General features: G+C 52.5%; 2 protein-coding genes across 2 annotated transcripts in view; one reads left to right on the top strand and one right to left on the bottom strand.

The window, feature by feature from the left end:
* Nucleotides 1-2,594: 2,594 nt before the first annotated feature.
* Nucleotides 2,595-13,374, top strand: CST7 (cystatin F). Its single transcript, XM_032143083.1, has 4 exons — nucleotides 2,595-2,901; nucleotides 10,689-10,861; nucleotides 12,345-12,461; nucleotides 13,082-13,374. The coding sequence occupies exons 1-4, from the start codon at nucleotides 2,766-2,768 to the stop codon at nucleotides 13,157-13,159; spliced, it is 504 nt and encodes a 167-aa protein (XP_031998974.1). The 5' UTR covers nucleotides 2,595-2,765; the 3' UTR covers nucleotides 13,160-13,374.
* A 2,556-nt stretch (nucleotides 13,375-15,930) lies between these two features.
* The window catches only part of APMAP (adipocyte plasma membrane associated protein), a 30,922-nt gene continuing 28,806 nt past the window's right edge, over nucleotides 15,931-18,046 (bottom strand). Inside the window, exon 9 of the mRNA XM_032143082.2 lies at nucleotides 15,931-17,005. Within this exon, the coding sequence (XP_031998973.1) occupies nucleotides 16,796-17,005 (210 nt within the window). The 3' untranslated portion in view covers nucleotides 15,931-16,795. The remainder of the gene's footprint in view (nucleotides 17,006-18,046) is intronic.

Below are 18,046 nucleotides of genomic sequence, written 5' to 3'. Positions count from 1 at the left end.
TGATTATCTCAATAGATACAGAAACGGCCTTCAGCAAAATTCAACACCCCTTCATGCTAAAACCTCTGAATAAACTAGGTTTTGATGGAATGTATCTTAAAATAATAGCTATTTATGACAAACCCACAGCCAATATCATACTGAATGGGCAAAAACTGGAAGCATTCCCTTTGAAAACTGGCACAAGACAAGGATGCCCTCTCCCACCACTCCTATTCAACATAGTATTGGAAGTTCTGGCCAGGGCAAGCAGGCAAGAGAAAGAAATAAAGGGTATTCAAATAGGAAAAGAGGGAGTCAAATTGTCCCTGTTTGCAGATGACACGATTGTATATTTAGAAAACCCCACCATCTCAGCCCAAAATCTCCATAAGCTGATAAGTAACTTCAGCAAAGTCTCAGGATACAAAATCAATGTGCAAAAATCACAAACATTCCTATACACCAATAATAGACAAACAGAGAGTGAAATTATGAGTGAACTCCAATTCACAATTGCTACAAGAGAATAGAATACCTAGGAATACAACTTACAAGGGATGTGAAGGACCTCTTCAAGAAGAACTACAAACCACTGTTCAAGGAAATAAGAAAGGATACAAATAAATGGAAAATATTCCATGCTCATGGATAGGAAGAATCAGTATTGTGAAAATGGCCATACTGCCAAAAGTAATTTACAGATTCAGTGCGATCCCTGATCAAGCCATCATTGACTTTCTTCATAGAATTGGAAAAAACTACTTTAAAGTTCATATGGAACCCAAAAAGAGCCTGCACAGCCAAGACAATCCTAAGCAAAAAGAACAAAGCTGGAGGTATCATGCTATCTGACTTCAAACTATACTACAAGCCTACAGTAACCAAAACAGCATAGTACTGGCACCAAAACAGATATATAGACCAATGGAACAGAACAGAGGCCCAGAAATAACACCACACATCAACAACCACCTGATCTTTGACAAACCTGACTAAAACAACCAATGGGGAAAGGATTCCCTATTTAATAAATGGTGTTGGGAAAACTGGCTAGCCATTTGCAGAAAACTGAAACTGGACCCTTTCCTTACACCTTATACAAAAATTAACTCAACATGCATTAAGGACTTAAGACCTAAAACCATAAAAACCCTAGAAGAAAACCTAGGCAGTACCATTCAGGATATAGGCATGGGCAAAGACTTTATGACTAAAACACCAAAAGAATTAGTAACAAAAGCCAAAATTGATAAATGGGACCTAATTAAACTAATGAACTTCCACACAGCAAAAGAAACTGTCATCAGAGTGAACAGGCAACCTACAGAATGGGAGAAAATTTTTGCAATATATCCATTTGATAAAGAGCTAATGTCGAGAATCTACAAGGAACTTAAACAAATTGACAAGAAAAAAACAACCCCATCAAAAATTGGATGAAGGCTATGAATAGACACTCAAAAAAAGACATTTATGCAGCCAAGAAACATATGAAAAAACACTCATCATCACTGGTCATTAGAGAAATGCAAATCAAAACCACAATGAGATACCATCTCATGCCACTTAGAATGGTGATCGTTAAAAAGTCAGGAAGCAACAGATGCTGGAGAGGATGTGGAGAAATAGGAACGCTTTTACACTGTTGGTGGGAATGTAAATTAGTTCAACCATTGTGGAAGACAGTGTGGCGATTCCTCAAAGATCTAGAACCAGAAATACCATTTGACCCAGCAATTTCATTACTGGGTATATACTCAAAAGATTATAAATCATTCTAACTATAAAGACACATGCACACGTATGTTTATTGCAGCACTAGTCACAATAGCAAAGACTTGGAACCAACCCAAATGCCCATCAATGGTAGGCTGGATAAAGAAAATGTGGCACATATACACCATGGAATACTATTCAGCCATAAAAAAGATGAGTTCATGTCCTTTGCAGGGACATGGATGAAGCTGGAAACCATCATTCTCAGCAAACTAACACAAGAACAGAAAACCAAACACTGCACGTTCTCATTCACAGGTGGGAGTTGAACAATGAGACGCATGGACACAGGGAGGGGAACATCACACACCAAGGACTATCTGGGGATCAGGGGCCAGGGGAGGGATAGCATTTGGAGGAATACCTAATGTAGATGATGGGTTAATGGGTGCAGCAAACCACCATGGCACGTGTATACCTGTGTAACAAACCTGCATGTTCTGCACATGTACCCCAGAACTTAATTAAAAGAAAAAAGAAAATTAAGTGATTTTGCTTTTGAAAATTCCTGCTAATGTTTTTGATGCAACATCTCTTTCGTGTGTGGCTCAGGGGTAGAACATTGCACCAGGATTTGCTCATGGGTCTCGTGTCTCTTCCTCCTCCCCCACCAAATGACGGCTGCTTGGAAACTTTTATAAAGGAAGTGGTTGCTTTGTGGCTGATAGATCTGAAGGTGAAGAGCTTCTGGCCAAAATGATTCAGCAGCAAAACACTCCCCTCCCCAGCACCATGCAGACAGCCCCCTAGACCCACCCCTGCCCCATCCCACAGTGGTTTGCAGGGTGGGGTTCCATGCTGTGGCCCCGGCACCTGCCCCTGGGCTGGGACAGACCACTGCCCTGTGCTGCCCGAGAAGGCTCAGCACAGGCACCAACCACCGCCCAGCACTGCCCCATGCTGCCTGAGAAGGGTTGGCACAGGCACTGACCACTGCCTCCAACTGCCCTGCGCCATCTACCCAAGAAGGCTCAGCACGGGCACCAACCACTGCCTCCAACTGCCCCATGCTGCCTGAGAAGGCACTGCACGGCCACCCCCCACTGCCCCGCACTGTCCCCACCCGGGCAGCCATGCGAGCGACTGGAACTCTGCTGGCCTTCTGCTGCCTGGTCTTGAGCACCACTGGGGGCCCTTCCCCAGGTAAGTGGCGTTCTCCCCTGGCTGCTGCCCCGTGGTCTCTCCCTGAGATTGGCCTCTGGTGCCTTGGGGCTTCCCTAGGGCACTTTCCTGGCTTGGAGCCCCCACAGGACCATGCGGTGGTGAGAGGTGCTGGGAGTGGTGAGAGGGGCAAGGGGCTCCATCCAGCTGCAGATACCTTTGGGGGTAGCAGGCTACAGGGATGAAGGGTTTGGGGGCTGCCCCAGAAGGCTAGGGGCAAGGGAAACGTCTTTTATTCTCTGGCTCTTCACAGAGGTCTGAGAAAGGTCTAAGCAAGGCAGGTCTCCTGCAGCCCCTCTGAGGGACGGAGGCGACAGGGCAGCCACATGCTTGTGGTTAGCCGCTTCTATCTGATGGCTTGTCCTTCCTTCCTGCTGGCTGTTGTCCTGTGACTTGGTCCCAGGGACCCTAACGATCAGACTTTTTCACCCTTCCTGAAATCCACTCCCTGAGGGTCAGCACTCATGGGGAGGGGGGACAGGGAGGAAACAGCCACTGCCTGTGCACTGGGAAACTGAGGCACAGCCAGGCTAGGTGATTTGCCCAAGTCACACAGCCAGGGACAACCTGCCCTCCCCCAAAGGGAACTGGGCTATGCCCTCCCTGGCACAGGAATCAGACCAGGATACTGATGGAGACTTGGGAGGCCACCACCTCATTTAACCAACCAGGAAGCTGGCACCAGAGGGCTGAGGTGACCTCCACCAGCAGACAGGGACAGAAGGGGGCTGGAGCCTGGCCAAAGGGGCCCAGGCGGGGGCTGTGCAGCAGGACCATTTACAAGAGGACGGCTCCAGAGCACCCAAGGAGTCCTTAGAGGGTTCTCACCTCCTCCTGGTGAGTCAGGATACTGAGGACTCAGTGATGCTGGCAGACACTGTGTCGCGCTCCCAGGCCTGGCCTAGGGCGGGTGCTGCGACTGAGCGGCCAAGGGGACAGGGCAGGCTGGAGGAGGGGCCGGGGGCAGCTTCTGCTCTCACTGATGGGAACATGCCACCGCCACCAGCTCTGGGTAGTGCTCAGCGAACATGGAGCTGACCCATGGCAAGCAGAAGGCTGGGGACAGCATACCTGGCCCTGCCTCCCAGCTTGGGAGCCTTCTTCTTAGCTCACGCGTGGAGCCCTCCACCTGCTTCCCAGCCTCACAGGGGCCTCTCCTCCTGGCCCTGTCCTGATGCAGTGCCGCCTGCCTGCTGCCATCCTGTGCCCTGCCCCTTCCTGTCTCCAAGGTCCGAGGGGGAAGCAGGGAAGAGAGGCAAGTTCACCCCGGAGAAGTGGCTCCTTCTCACACCTCAGAAAAGGCTCTCCTGGAGAGGACATGGAGCCGACTGTCCTAGCATGTCCTGGGATCTAATGAAACCTACTGACTGCTGAGGGGTTTCAGAGTTCTGCTCATCTCACGGAGCAGGCTAGGGACTATAGCAGGGTGACATGGGAGCCGATGTGCTGGGCAGCTGGCAACGTCACTTTCCTGGGTGGTGTTCCCGGCTCCTCGCTGGTGTGTAATGCTGCACCAAGCCTTTCCTTCCATTCCCAGCAGACCTGCTGTCGGCCACCAAACCCCAGACAGAAGCTCCAGAGCCCACGTTCACACACACAGAGCGGGCCCTCAGCCTCAGTCCTACCATCCATGAAATGGGAAAATAACTGCACCCCGTCTCCGGCCCTGGGGAGGCTGAACAGAGGTGGCTCGGGGAAGGCACAGGCATGGAGGTGCACGGGGCGTGGGGTGCTCTCCGCCGGCCTCAGCCCCCTGCTCTGTCTAGTGCAGGCCCTTCTGCCGCTGTGCTGGTGACAGCCCCCAACACCCTGCACAGGTGCTGTGATCATTTCTGGTGCTTCCAGCAAGGGCCTTCAATCTTCGGCTGTACAGGGAGGGTGCTGGGAGGCCCCCAGTCTAGTGGCAAAAAAGAGATGGGAACCTGGGCCCCAGACAGAAGCATGCATCCTGCCCCCACCCCACGATTCCTACAGCCCCTCCACTGCCTCCTCTGAGAATAAATTACAGAGCCTTCCTCATGACTGAGGGGGCTAGGGGGCGGGGAAAGCAACAGGGTGGTGCCGTCTGAGCATCTGGCCTCTCTCCACACCCACGCACTGAACTGCACAGACCGCAGCACTGAGCCCCTCAGGGCACCTCCCCTCCCTGAGGCTTTCAGAACCTAGGAAATTGCCACACTGGCTTCCACCACCCTTTTGAAAAGGGCTGTTTCTTTCTCAATCTGATGGGCATCTCTTCTGGGAAGCTCTGCCAGGTGCCATGTCATCCTCTGTCCCCTCCACTCTAGCTGCAACGGCCCATCTGCCTGGACAGGGGCCCTGGGGTCAGCTTCCCTCTGCAAGATGATGTCAGTGCTTACTTCCCAGTAGCAGAGAGACCACTTGCAGCCCGGGGACCTCCTGCCTCCTGGGGAGCACTGGGAGCTGCCACAGACTGAGCCACCCTCTACGTGGCAAGATTTGTTTTTCCCAATGGGGACATTCATTTGCCCTGAGACCTCTGCTGTGGCCATGTGCATTTTGATATATTTGATAATGATTACAGTGTTGCACATCATTTATTGACAAGTGCTTCGTGTATGTTGCCTCATATATTCTCACGGTTGTCAGCATCCTCATTTTACAGGTGAGGACATGGAGGCTCAGAGAGGTTAGGCAGCTTGCCTGAGATCATACAGCCAGGGAGAAGCAGAGCTGGAATTCAAACTCCGGGTGTGTATCAGTGGGTTAAGGTCGGGACTGATCCTGGGAGAGCTCAGTGTCCTGTCTGTGCCAGGGGCATGTGTGTGCCCTCAAAAGATAGGCTCCGCCATTAGCCATCAGGCAGAGACCCAAGAGCACAGCGGGCAGGTGTGGCCCCAAGGACCCAGGCTCTCTGAATTTTGATGGTGTCACGTGAGAGGGCTTGGGGTGAAGCGTCTCCAGGTGGGTGGAGTGAACACCAGCACCTCTAAGCTGGACATGCACCCCCCACAACACCCCAGTGCTCAGGCACAGCCATGCAGACCTTATGCTCTGGGTGATGGGGGCCGATGGGGCCCCTCTCAAAGAGTCTCCCCACCCAGCTCAGTACTGGCCCATGGAAAGGGCACCCCCTCAGGTGACACAGGGAGGGACACCAGCAGGGACCATCTGCGTCCAGCTCTCAGCACCCAGGTCCCCATCTCAGGGATGGTTTCACAAGCAGGGGCTTCCCAACCTCCCAGCCACAACTAGAACACTCCTGAAAGAGGGAGGTGGTGGGCAATGCCAGCCCCTGCTATGCCCACCCATTTTCCTACTAAAGGCAGGTGGGAAGGGTCTGCCTGGTGCCACCACAGTGATCCCTCCCCATGCTTTCTCTCTTCTCAGATGGCTTAGTGCCAGCTCTACCACCGGGCCAATGCTCTGAAGACAGGAATGTACCCTGCCCAGGGCATGCCCAGCAGCTGTCAGAAGCTGCAGCTCCCTGCTGCCTTGGGCAGAAGCCCTGGCAACTCCCCTGGCCTGGCAGCTTCACATCTGCACCCCAGTGAATGCTGGTCCTCGGGCGACCCGATAGGTCTGTGCCCCATGCACACAGCCAGTCAATGCTCAGAAACACAGGGCTGCAGCAGAAAATCAGGGTGATCGCAGGGTCGCCGGACAAGGAGATGGAGGAAACTCAAATCCATCTCCCCAAAGAGGCTGGGGCCCGGGTTTTTAAGGGTTGTGGAGTGGCCGAAGTGTGGAGATCGATAGCTGGAAGGGGCAGCGTGATGTCACAGCACACAGAGAGGAAGAAGCTGTATTTTCGTGATGATCCCGTTCCTCCGTGGGGGGTTTCCAAACTGGTTGCTGGAATTGGGATGTGAAAAACATCTTGGGCCAGACAGCAGCCTGATTCAAGCTTAATTATGAGTATCTTTCTGTCCAGAACCTGGCATGCAATTCTTGTCAACCTGCGGGGACAGTTTCATTCGCCTTCCTGTGACCATGTGTCCTGGGGCCTGCTCAGCACCTGGTATCATCAGGCCCTGCCCGCCCCTGCCCCACCTCCAGCTTCTATGTCTGGAAGCTCCCTGCCTGTCTCAGGCACGGCCCACCTCCCCTCCCACCCCGCATTAGAAGCAGTGTTGGGCTGGGGTCAGGCTGCCCCGGCAGGCTCCTGGCACAAGCCTCGCACATGGCAGGTACCCCACTCCCCTCAAGCAGGCCTGGCATGCCCCAGGCATTGTTTCTATACAGACGAATTTTATGTGCCTTTTGTTTCTTCTCGCAAGCCTGATGGTCCGTGGGTTCTTTCCGTTGACGTCATCCTGGCCATCACCACCATCACCCTCTGCACCCAGCAGCAGCCTCCAGCGGGGTCTCCTCAACTCTTCCCAGCACGTAGCTCCCTCCTCCCCTAAGTCAGTTCAGCCACCTTCCAGCTGCTCCCCCGTCCCCTGCCCCATTTTACCCTCAGGTTGGTGTCCTGTCCTGTGCCGCAGGCCAGCTCTGCCTCCCCACCACTGTGGGCGGGGCCTGTCTCAGAGTCCACCCTGCATCTCCCTTAGCACCTGCCAAACAGTCCTTCTTGAATGAGGAAAAAGTGAGAGTGGTGTTTCGAATTAGTCACACCTGGGTTTAGTGTCCCCCTGCACTCCAAGCTCTTGGTCTCCTCACCTGCATAATGGGCATGCATGAGAAGAAACAGCATCGCGGGGCCCTCCAGACAGAGCAGGCAGAGGAGGAGAGCACCCATTCTCCTGCTCCCCGCCTTCAGCTGCACTGAGCAAACCCAGAGCCCCCTCCCTGGGGGTCCTCTTCACAGTTCTTTGACTCCAGCGGAGGCTCTCAAAGAGCTGCACTCGCTCACCACCTGCTGGGCCGCTTGTTTTCTTCCCTGAAGATGACTGGCCTCTTTGGGGTGTTAATTCTTAATGATCAACATTTCCTTGTTAATTTCTCTTAACAAATCATCCTAAAAATAGGTTTGACTTTTAAACATTTTTAGATTAAAAATTGAGCTTTTAATATCTGTTTAGACAACTGTAAGACAGTGAAAGGTTTATTGACTTGAAGCCTACATTTTAGGAAACATGTAGTTAAATAAAAATATACCAATTTCAGTATTTTTCATAACCTTTTTTTGTAACTTTACCACAATCTTTTAGAAACTAACGTCATGAGCTTGGAAGGGAAATTTATCTGAAGTCCAGCGTAAACTGAGTTTCACTTCATTTTTAAAATTCTGTTAATCTCAAGCAAAATTAAATACATTTTATTTTTAAAAAGTTAATAGTGGTTAGCTTTAAGATATTAAGAATAATTATTTTTTGTTATGCTCCTCTGTATTTTTCAAATTTCCTACCAAAAATAGGTAAGTTTATAGTCAGAAAAAGCCATAAAATGTAGTTTTTACAAAGAAAACAATGGACAGCCATATTAATGTAATGTGAGGAAAGAAAGCAAAAAAAAAAAAAAAAAACCTCTAATCTCTGATAGCAAAAATACACTGAACACACGCTACCCCTTCCACACACGTGTCTCTCTTTCTCTGCTGTTCAGATGACAGTGATGAGCAGAAACCAAGCTTGTTTCCAGAAGAGTTTTTTGTTGTAACTAAAAGCCACATTCAACTTCCTGTCATCAACAAGCACAAGGACCAGAAGGAGCTGCCTTTGGCACTGGGGCCCCCTCCTTCCTGATGGTAATACTGCAGGTCCCAAGGGACCCCTCACTGCCAGCACCAGTGTCAGAGTCACCTGAGAGCCTGGGGAAATGCAGGTTCCAGGACCTCCCCTAGAGGGCCAAGCTCAGCCCCTGGCGTTCAGGAACAGAGCGGTTTCTGTTCCATCTTCAGAGGCCTAAAGTCTTAGTCTTCTTTTTTTTTTTTTTTTTGAGACAGAGTCTCGCTGTGTCGCCCAGGCTGGAGTGCAGTGGCACGATCTCGGCTCACTGCAAGCTCTGCCTCCTGGGTTCACGCCATTCTCCTGCCTCAGCCTCCCGAGTAGCTGGGACTACAGGCGCCCACCACCACGTCCAGCTAATTTTTTGTATTTTTAGTAGAGACGGGGTTTCACCGTGTTTGCCAGGATGGTCTCAATCTCCTGACCTCGTGATCTGCCCGCCTCAGCCTCCCAAAGTGCTGGGATTACAGGTGTGAGCCACCTAAAGTCTTCTTAAGCAAAGGCTGCAGCAGTTTCAGGGGGGATGTGTGTGACACTAATTACTGTGAAGGACAGTCCCAGGGCATGCCAGCGCAGGACACAGCTATCCACCAGCACACAGAACCAGCACGTGGCCAGCATTCTCTATGGGGTGGGGCACCGGCACTGCACTGCTTTTTTGGGATGGAAGGCCAGGCTCCCTGGGCTGCTAAAGCACAAGGCAGGCACAGTCATCCAGAGCCCAGCCATGAAGCTCACCTTCTGGCCCAGAACCAACCACGGGACAGCCATTTGCCAGGCGGCCTCCCTTCACAATGGAGACTCTTTACCGAGATGGGGCAACAATTCCAAGGCCACAGAACTTCCAGTCCCATGCCTTCTCTGCCCACTCCCAGCGCTGCACCACCCAGCCTGGGGGTGCCACGTGCTGACCAGAAACCTCGTCATCCTGTCTACCGTTGGTGGGGTCTGGTGTGCACCCACAGACATCCAGGACCCAGGAAAGGCCTCTTGCAGACCTCATGCAGCAGTGGGAATGGCCTCTGGGGCCCTCGCTCTGAGTTGACACTGACGGCCTGGCAAGGCCTCCTTGCCGTGCCCAGCTATGAAGCCTGTCCCCTCCCATTCCCCAATCACCCTGCCCCCAACACCCTGGGGCCCAGCTTTCCATCCAGTCCATAGCAGGCACAAAGAACGCGCGTCCTGCAGCCTCAGACACAGATACTAGGGGACATGACTGTGGGGGAGGCCCCCGATGCTGCTTCCCCATCTTTTATCCAAATATAGCCCTCCTTGGTACAGGAAGGGCAGGCCTCCCCGACCCCAATGAAGCTTTTGGACACAGTGCACTGTCACTCATAGGAGTGAAAAGACTGTCCCCAGAAAGTCAGGAAGCAGCGCAGGGGTACCACATGCTGCAGGCTGCCAGGAGGGGTGGCCTCCTGGCGGCTGGGCCTGACACTGAGAGCGAGGCGGGCAGAAGGCCTTGAGACGAGGATGGCGCCATCTCCTTCCGGTGGGAGGCACTACCTCCATCCACCACCCAGAGGGCCAGGCTGGGGTTGACTTTCCCTACGTCCTAAGGCTACATCCCGTACTGAGGATCTCACCTGTGGGACATGTTCCGCTTTTAACACTTACGTTGGAAATAACCCTGGGTTCTGAAAGTGTGGGACAGGTTCGTTGCACCCCCTGGCACCTGGTCCTCAGTTCTGAAAATAGAGAAATAAATGCACTGCAGGGGTGTCGGGGGGGACAGGTGAGGGGGGGCAGGTGAGGGAGAACAGGTGAGGCAGGCAGGTGGGGGGACAGGTAAGAGAGGACAAGTGAGGGGGGCAGATGAGGGGGCAGGTAAGAGAGAACATGTGAGGGAGGACAGGTGGGTGGACAGGTGAGGGGGGCAGATGAGGAGGGACAGGTGAAGGGGGGCAGGTGACATGGGGCAGGTGGGGGACCAGGTGAGGGGTGGGTAGGGTGGGGGCAGGTAAGCGGGGACAGGTGACAGGGGCAGGTGAGAGGTGGAGCAGGTGAGGGGTGGGTGGGGCCAGGAGACACACGCCAGCAGAGAATTGAGCATCACGGAGGCATGAGGCGTGACACCTGGACTGAAGGCCCCGCTAACATCAGTGTTCTTGTTTGGTTCTTTGTCTCTTTCAGATACTTGTTCTCAGGACCTTAACTCAGGTGTGAAGCCAGGATTTCCTAAAACAATAAAGACCAACGACCCAGGAGTCCTCCAAGCAGCCAGATACAGTGTTGAAAAGTTCAACAACTGCACGAACGACATGTTCTTGTTCAAGGAGTCCCGTGTCACAAGGGCCCTAGTTCAGGTAACGGTCTGGGTTCTGGTCACGTCACGGACACCCCTGGGAAGCCGAGCTGCTGCAACAGGACACCTAGGAGAGCAGGGCAGATCTAACGTGAAGTCCCTCGTGAGTGCAGAGCTCTGAGCAGAAAGCAGACACACACGGGGTGGGAGTGGACAGCAGCAGCTGAGGCCAGCATCCCCCAGGGCCAAGCACAAAGGTTCCACAAAGCACACGGCTCCCGGTCGGTTACCAGGCCCCCGGCCCAGAGCCTACTAGGCACGGGGTAAGGAGGCGCCAGGGCCCTAATGGGGCTTCTGGAGGCGGGCGCCAAGGCTGACAGGGAAGAAAGCCGCTGTCCAAGGAGCTGCCCCTGCTGGGACCAGGGTCCTCACTCGGCCTCACCCTTCACGTGCCCTGCAGCCCAGAGGTGTCCTTGCCACTTTCCCCCTGGAGTGCTCACTCACGTCCCAGAGTCCCAGAGCTCTGCCCAAGCCACTGCCCTTTCCCTGACTCATTCCTACTGCGCCCGCTCAGCACCCTTCCTCCTAGGGGACCCTCGTCTGTGTCCTGAGAACACCCACTTGCTAATGTGGGATGCAGGCTGTGGATGACACCCACCACCGTGTGCTGGTGCCTGTAAGGGACAGAAGCAGCCCTGTCCAAGGCAGTCTTCACAGTGTTCACGGTTATGCTGGGTCACAGGGAGGGGCGATTTTTATAATCTAATTATTTTTGACAATTGCAAACTTGTGAAGGGCAGCATGTTTTCATATGAGAAGCGTGCTACAGAAGGCAATGTGGTGTGTAGCCAGGGTCCTCACTCCGCAGCCTGGCCTCAGGGACAGTGGATCTTCCCTGGGTGATGCAGGCCCTCCCTCCTTCTCTGGGGAGGCCAGTGGGATGCCCTGGGTCTGAGTCCTCAGGGTTCTCTGGGAGGATACTTGGAGGTTGTCCCTCTCTAGCTTGGCGATATTGGGGACAACGTAATTCCCCTAGAGCTGAGACTAAAACCTGAGGAATTTTTCTTCAACTCCTCTAAGACCACAAATGAGAATGAACCAGGCAGCTGCCATATCCAAGTGGAGAAGGGCTGTCCAGAAACTCAAAACTCCCGACCCCAGGAATGGAGAGGGGAAGCCCGCAGACCCCAGGCCTGACACAGAGGCCACAAGAAACAGCCATCATGGGGCTGGAGTGAGGGCTGCAGGGCGGGCTCAGCAGGGCATGCAGGAGACCTAGTGTGACGTCCCTCCTGAGTGCAGAACTCTGGGCAGAAAGGAGACATCTGTCTCAGGAAGAGGCACAAACCCAGCATGGGGCAGGGAGGGGAGTGGGAGGGCTCTGCAGGCTCTGCTGTAAGCCCGAAGCATTGCCCCAAGATGCTGGCCCACTTCCCTTCTCCTCGGTGGGCACCTGCACCACTGTCTTGAGGCCCCGCTTCCTAGTGGAGGAGCCTGCCTTCCCTCCCCTGTGCCCAGTAACCCAGTCCCTTTGCTCCCTCCAGATAGTGAAAGGCCTGAAATACATGCTCGAGGTGGAAATTGGCAGAACTACCTGCAAGAAAAACCAGCACCCGCGTCTGGACGACTGTGACTTCCAAACCAACCACACCTTGAAGCAGGTAAAGCAGCAGGCCTTTCCCTCAGATGCGCCCTCTCTTCCCCAGCCCACTCCCTCCCAGGGCTGTGAAAAACACCCTGTCACCACGTCTCTAACGCAGAGCCCCAAACCTCACCCCCGAGGAAGCCAGGCCTCCCGGACTCCCGCACGACCGAGGACCCGGGAGAACAGGAGGTAGAGCCTGTGCCAGGAGCTCCTCAGACGACATCCTCCAGTCCCAGAGGCGGAGACACAGCTCTGGAAGAGCGTCCTGGGGTGTGGGTGGGGAGGGTTAGAGTAAGAAAAGCTTTCAAACAATCCAGAAATTATATATATATATCATATATAGCATATGTATACATATGATATATATCATATATAGCATATGTATACATATGATATATCATATATAGCATATCTCTGCAGAGAGAGCAAGAGAACAGGAACATAGCAACATTCAGCAATTATAGAGGTGAAAAACACATCTTCTTAAATCATTCTTTCAAGTTTTCTGTAGGTTTGAAATTTTTCAAAATGGAAAATAGGGGCAGAAAAGCTCCTCCGTGAGGAACACCCCTCCACGAGCAGAGGGCTCCCCGCAGGGAAAGTCTGAGCTCTCAGGTGTGCCCTTCTCTGTTTCAGACTCTGAGCTGCTACTCTGAAGTCTGGGTCGTGCCCTGGCTCCAGCACTTCGAGGTGCCTGTTCTCCGTTGTCACTGACCCCGCCTCTTCAGCAAGACCACAGCCATGACAAACACCAGGATGCACACTCCGTGTCCCCTCCCACCTGCCTCATGACCCAGCCTCACAGACCCTCTCAGGCCTCTGACGAGTGAGCGGATGAAGTGCCGCTGGGTCACCACAGGACAGCTGGAATGGCAGCATGGTAGCACTTCCTAACAGATTAAATAGATCACATTTGCTTCTAAAATTAACTCCTGTTTCTGAGGCTGCGCACCTAGGTTCCGGGTCTGGGTGTAGGGGACTGAGTCAATGGAGGGAGTTGTGAAACTAAGGGATGATCCCCTGTGGCTACAGGCCCCCAGGAGAGCAGGGGTACAGTTCTGGGTCTGAATAATCGGCAGAGCTGTGGGTGGGGACCCTGTTGGCCACTGGGCGCCTTGGCCTGTCGTGATGAACATAGCTGGGAATCAAGATGAACAGCCAGCAGCAGCCATGCCGGCCTTTTTAGGGGAGAGTCAGGAGGTGAGGCAAGCCTTACCAGGGATCCCCCTTGCCAAGGGGTCTCACAAGCTGAAGTTACTTCCTCTGGGGCTCTGGCCAGCCTGAGCTGCTAGCTATAACCCCCCGAAGGCCAAAGCCCCAGAACAGGTGAGCTGTCCACACCAGGAGCAGCAGGGCCACAGATATGCCTCCCTGAGGTTCAGGCCTCCCAGGGACTGCAGGAGTCCCAGCAGGACTCCCTGCTGCCTGAGTGGGGGAAGAGCAGCAGACCGCTCCCCAGAGCCCTCCAGAGAGGACGCCCCACTGAAGATGACTGTGTTGGGGGTGCAGGAGGAGGGAGAGGCCACCGAGGGCTGGAGGGCACCAGGATTGGAAGAAGACTGGAGGAAGTGCCAGACTGGGCTACCTTGAGCCCTGGGCGCCCCAGAGGACTCTGCTGTGCAGCCAAGGTTCGAGTCAGTGCTCTGCCATGATCCATAGGCTGCAGGGGCCACTGCCCAGTCAGGCGCTGTCGCCCTTGCTCCCAGCTTCACCCGCGCTTTCTCCAGTCACATCCCCGGGAGGCTGGCTCAGCTGTGCTAGCTGTGACTCTGGCAGTCACTAACCTAACCCCTTGGAGCCTCAGTTCCCATTGGTGCAATGAGGCCATGTCTTCTGGAATCATTAAGAGTCAGCGTATGTGAACAACTTTCAGAACTACAGACCACTCTGCAAGTGTAAGCTGATGATAAAAATCTCAAACTGAGATCTCTGTCCTGTGAAACATAACAGCTGAATCTTGATGGAGTTTCTGTAAGGGATAACAGAGGCACACAATGAGTCACCTGATTAAGAGCATGTTAGTAATTCACGTTAGAACGAATCCGTTTTACGTTTACAGCAAAAGCATATCACATATTTAAACCTAATAAGAAGACTCTATTTCACACCTCACCATGTCAAATTACCAGATAAGACACAGGAAATGACACTTGGAGACAGAAAATCAACAGCTAAGTCAAAATCAAGACTTCATTGCTGAAAACTGTGAAAAACAATTGGCCACCTTCTTTATATTTGTGAAAATTAAGCACTGAAAGCAAAGCTCTCTGTTCTCAATTTAAAAAGGGAAGTCTACCTATAAGCCCAGCACATTTAAATAGTTTGTATGACAGAATGATTAGGTATTGTCTTATTTTCTTTGTATAATTGACATACAAGGCACACCATTTGTTACTAAAAGTATTTCTAATGACCACTAATTTTCTTTCCTATAGAGTCACACAAAAATGAGTTGTTTATCTGACACAATGTGGGTCACACCAATTAGACAGAAGCCAATCTTTGCCTCTGTCCTACTGGTGCTGCCTCCAGGAGCCAGCCTGGAGAAGCAGGGACACTCCTGACTCTCTTCCCCCAACACAGGGCCTGGCCAGCGCTGAAGGAATTAACTATCGGACTCCCGACTCTCTTCCCCCAACACAGGGCCTGGTCAGCGCTGAAGGAATTCACCATCAGACTCCCGACTCTCTTCCCCCAACACGGGGCCTGGCCAGAGCTGGGGGAATTAACCATCAGACTCCCGACTCTCTTCCCCTAACATGAGGCCTGGCCAGCGCTGAAGGAATTAACTATCGGACTCCCGACTCTCTTCCCCCAACACGGGGCCTGGCCAGAGCTGGGGGAATTCACCATCAGACTCCCGACTCTCTTCCCCTAACATGAGGCCTGGCCAGCGCTGAAGGAATTAACTATCGGACTCCCGACTCTCTTCCCCCAACACGGGGCCTGGCCACCACTCAGGGGAGAGGATGGCACAGGAGTCCAAGGCCAGCCAGTGCACACAGATGGTCCCGATGTTACCACAGCTATCAGTTCTCTGAATTTTTCTATCATTACATATTTATCTCATTTTTTTCTTTTATATCTATTTAAAATATTGTCTCTGTGAAGTTATTACAAACATCTTTGGAGACACAATCTCTTGTTACTCTCACAAATACCCAGGAAAGAAAGGAACAGATGTCAGCCCCGTTTCGTAGGCTGGGAAACAGGAGGGAAGTGTAATACCAACTTATGCCAGAGGGAGTCAACATCAAGAGCAGATGGCCTAAGGCCACCTTCTCCCTGCCTGAAGACAGCTGCCTGAGAGAGGTCCCGCGGCTTCCCTCCTGAGCTAGTCAGATGGACTGCTTGGCCTTAAAACATCATCCTCACCAAAGACAATCCTTACATCAACACCTGATGGAATTAAATTTCAGTACTGTTAATTAAAGTAGAGAAGAAACTCCCAGGCCACACCATCAAAAAAGGTTAATCAGCAGAAATCGATTTATCATTATTTATTATCAAAATCATGACCAGTGTGTAGACATACTTGTGAAAATATACAGCAACTTGGAGCTTATAACACAGGAGCAAAGATGACATTAACACGTGCACTGTTCACATCTTGGGGTCTAGAGGTCAAGAACGAAGGTCACAGACGTTACTAAACGGACCCCTGCAGTAGGTACCGAATTGCAGAATCATCCAATTCCAGCATGGTCAGTGCAGAGATATTCACAGAAAGAACCCAGCCAAGTCCTCTCTGAGCTGCTGGAGTCAACACGCTTTTCATACCACACTATGGAGAGCCCACGTTCCACACAACCCTTGAGAACACAGTTCCATGTCTTGGCTTACACGGCTCTCACCGCTGGCCTCAACACCCTTGGGCCATGCTCCCTCTGCTCTTCCATCCCCACCCCAACAAAGGTATGACCACACATTATACAATAGTGAAGAAGGACTTTGAGGCCACAGGACAGGGCTGCAGCAGCAAGCTCTCTGGGTAGTGCGTTACTGCTGCACTCGCCTGAGCCCTGTTCCAAGTGCAAGGAGCTTCCCAAGTCCTAGAGAATGATTGTACTTAGAAAGCTTTGTTTTGTTTTTTTAAGAGAAAATGGCTTTACATGAATTTATGTTCCTCATGGCAGATATGTTATGCTTCCCTCTAAACAGAAAGATGAGCCCAGGTGGGGCCCGGGCATCCTCGAGGGATGAAGCAGCCATGCCCACCACCCCTCAGGGACTGACAGGTGCATGTGGACACTTGAACCACGACTGTGTCCACAGCTCCTCCTGGACCAGGCCTGGTGCCTGAGTGTGAAGACTCCTGGCCTGCGTGGCAGGAGCAGCTATCCGGGAGGGCTAAACAGCCTGGAGGCTGAGTCTGCAGAGGAAGGGTGACCTGAAAGAGCCCAGGTACAGGTGCCCATCATGCTCGTGCACCTCGCTGATGTAGGTGGCCACCAGCCCGTCGGGATCATGCAGGCTTCTCCGGAAGGCACCACTGTCGCTGAGTTCTAGGACGAGGCTGTACCGCGGCACAAACTTCATCACCGTCTCTTGACTAAAGAGCTAGAGGGAAGCACAGTGCAGGGAGAGTTCACCAGCTGGCCAAGAATGCTGTGCGCAGATCAATCGCGCCACCCCCACCATCCAGGAACGGTCTGACTCCTTCCCATGACAGGGCAGCCCCACAGGGCAGTGCCCCACAGGACAGCTAACCCAGCTCCCACTCCCAGCCCAGGGGCCCCAAAGCAGGCCGCACCCCACCCCTGTCCCTGTGAGGATCAGGCCAAAGAGGCTCCCCAGCACAAGGACAGCAACGTCCCGGCTGAACCCAGAGAGACACATCACATCCGAGGCGGTCACAGCACTGGAGCCAAGGCTCAGAATGACCTCCACTCACCAGATCACAACTGGCACAGCTTCCCTGGAATACACAAGTCTTCTGTTTAGATTTAAAACATTTCAAATAGGCAAGGTGCAAATGATGGAGATTTGAGAGCAGCTCACGTTCAAAAAAAGCGAGCAGGTCCACAGACCACACAACATGGCTTCCAAAACAGAAAGCAAAATTCCACTGCTTTCCTCAAAGCATGGCGTGCAGATCCTGAGGGACGCCTCCAGGGATGGAGGCAAAAGAGCCCTGGACTCTGTGGTCACACGGGACTGTTGAAGAGTTTTAAGCAGAGAACAGATGGCAAGAGGCGTGATTTCTGGCAGAGCAGAAGGACACCTGGTCGGAAATTATGACAAGGCACTCCACTGCCTAAGACCAAGGAATGGAAATTAACAGACAGATTTCTAGCTTTTAATACAAGGGAAAATACCCAAACAAGTGTCCAACGAATAATGTCTCCCAGTCACTGGAAATGTTGAAGCAGACAGACAAGCTGACTAGACTCTAGGTTCAACAGCGATAGATCAACTGCATCACAGCTCAAAAAATTGCCAAGGTTTCCCACTACCCACGAAATGCCACCTCCTGCTGTTCGGCCGTGGATCCTTCCCACTCTCCTCTCTTCTCTCTTCTCCCTAAGAGATCTCATCCTCTCTCACTATTACAACTAGTCACTTTCCCAGAAAGCTCTCAAATCGCCATCTCCATTTCCA

The sequence above is a fragment of the Hylobates moloch genome, unplaced genomic scaffold (assembly GCF_009828535.3).
Source record: "Hylobates moloch isolate HMO894 unplaced genomic scaffold, HMol_V3 SCAFFOLD_21, whole genome shotgun sequence".
In the NCBI taxonomy this organism is placed as follows: Eukaryota; Metazoa; Chordata; class Mammalia; order Primates; family Hylobatidae; genus Hylobates; species Hylobates moloch.
This window is presented reverse-complemented; position numbering and strand designations above follow the sequence as displayed.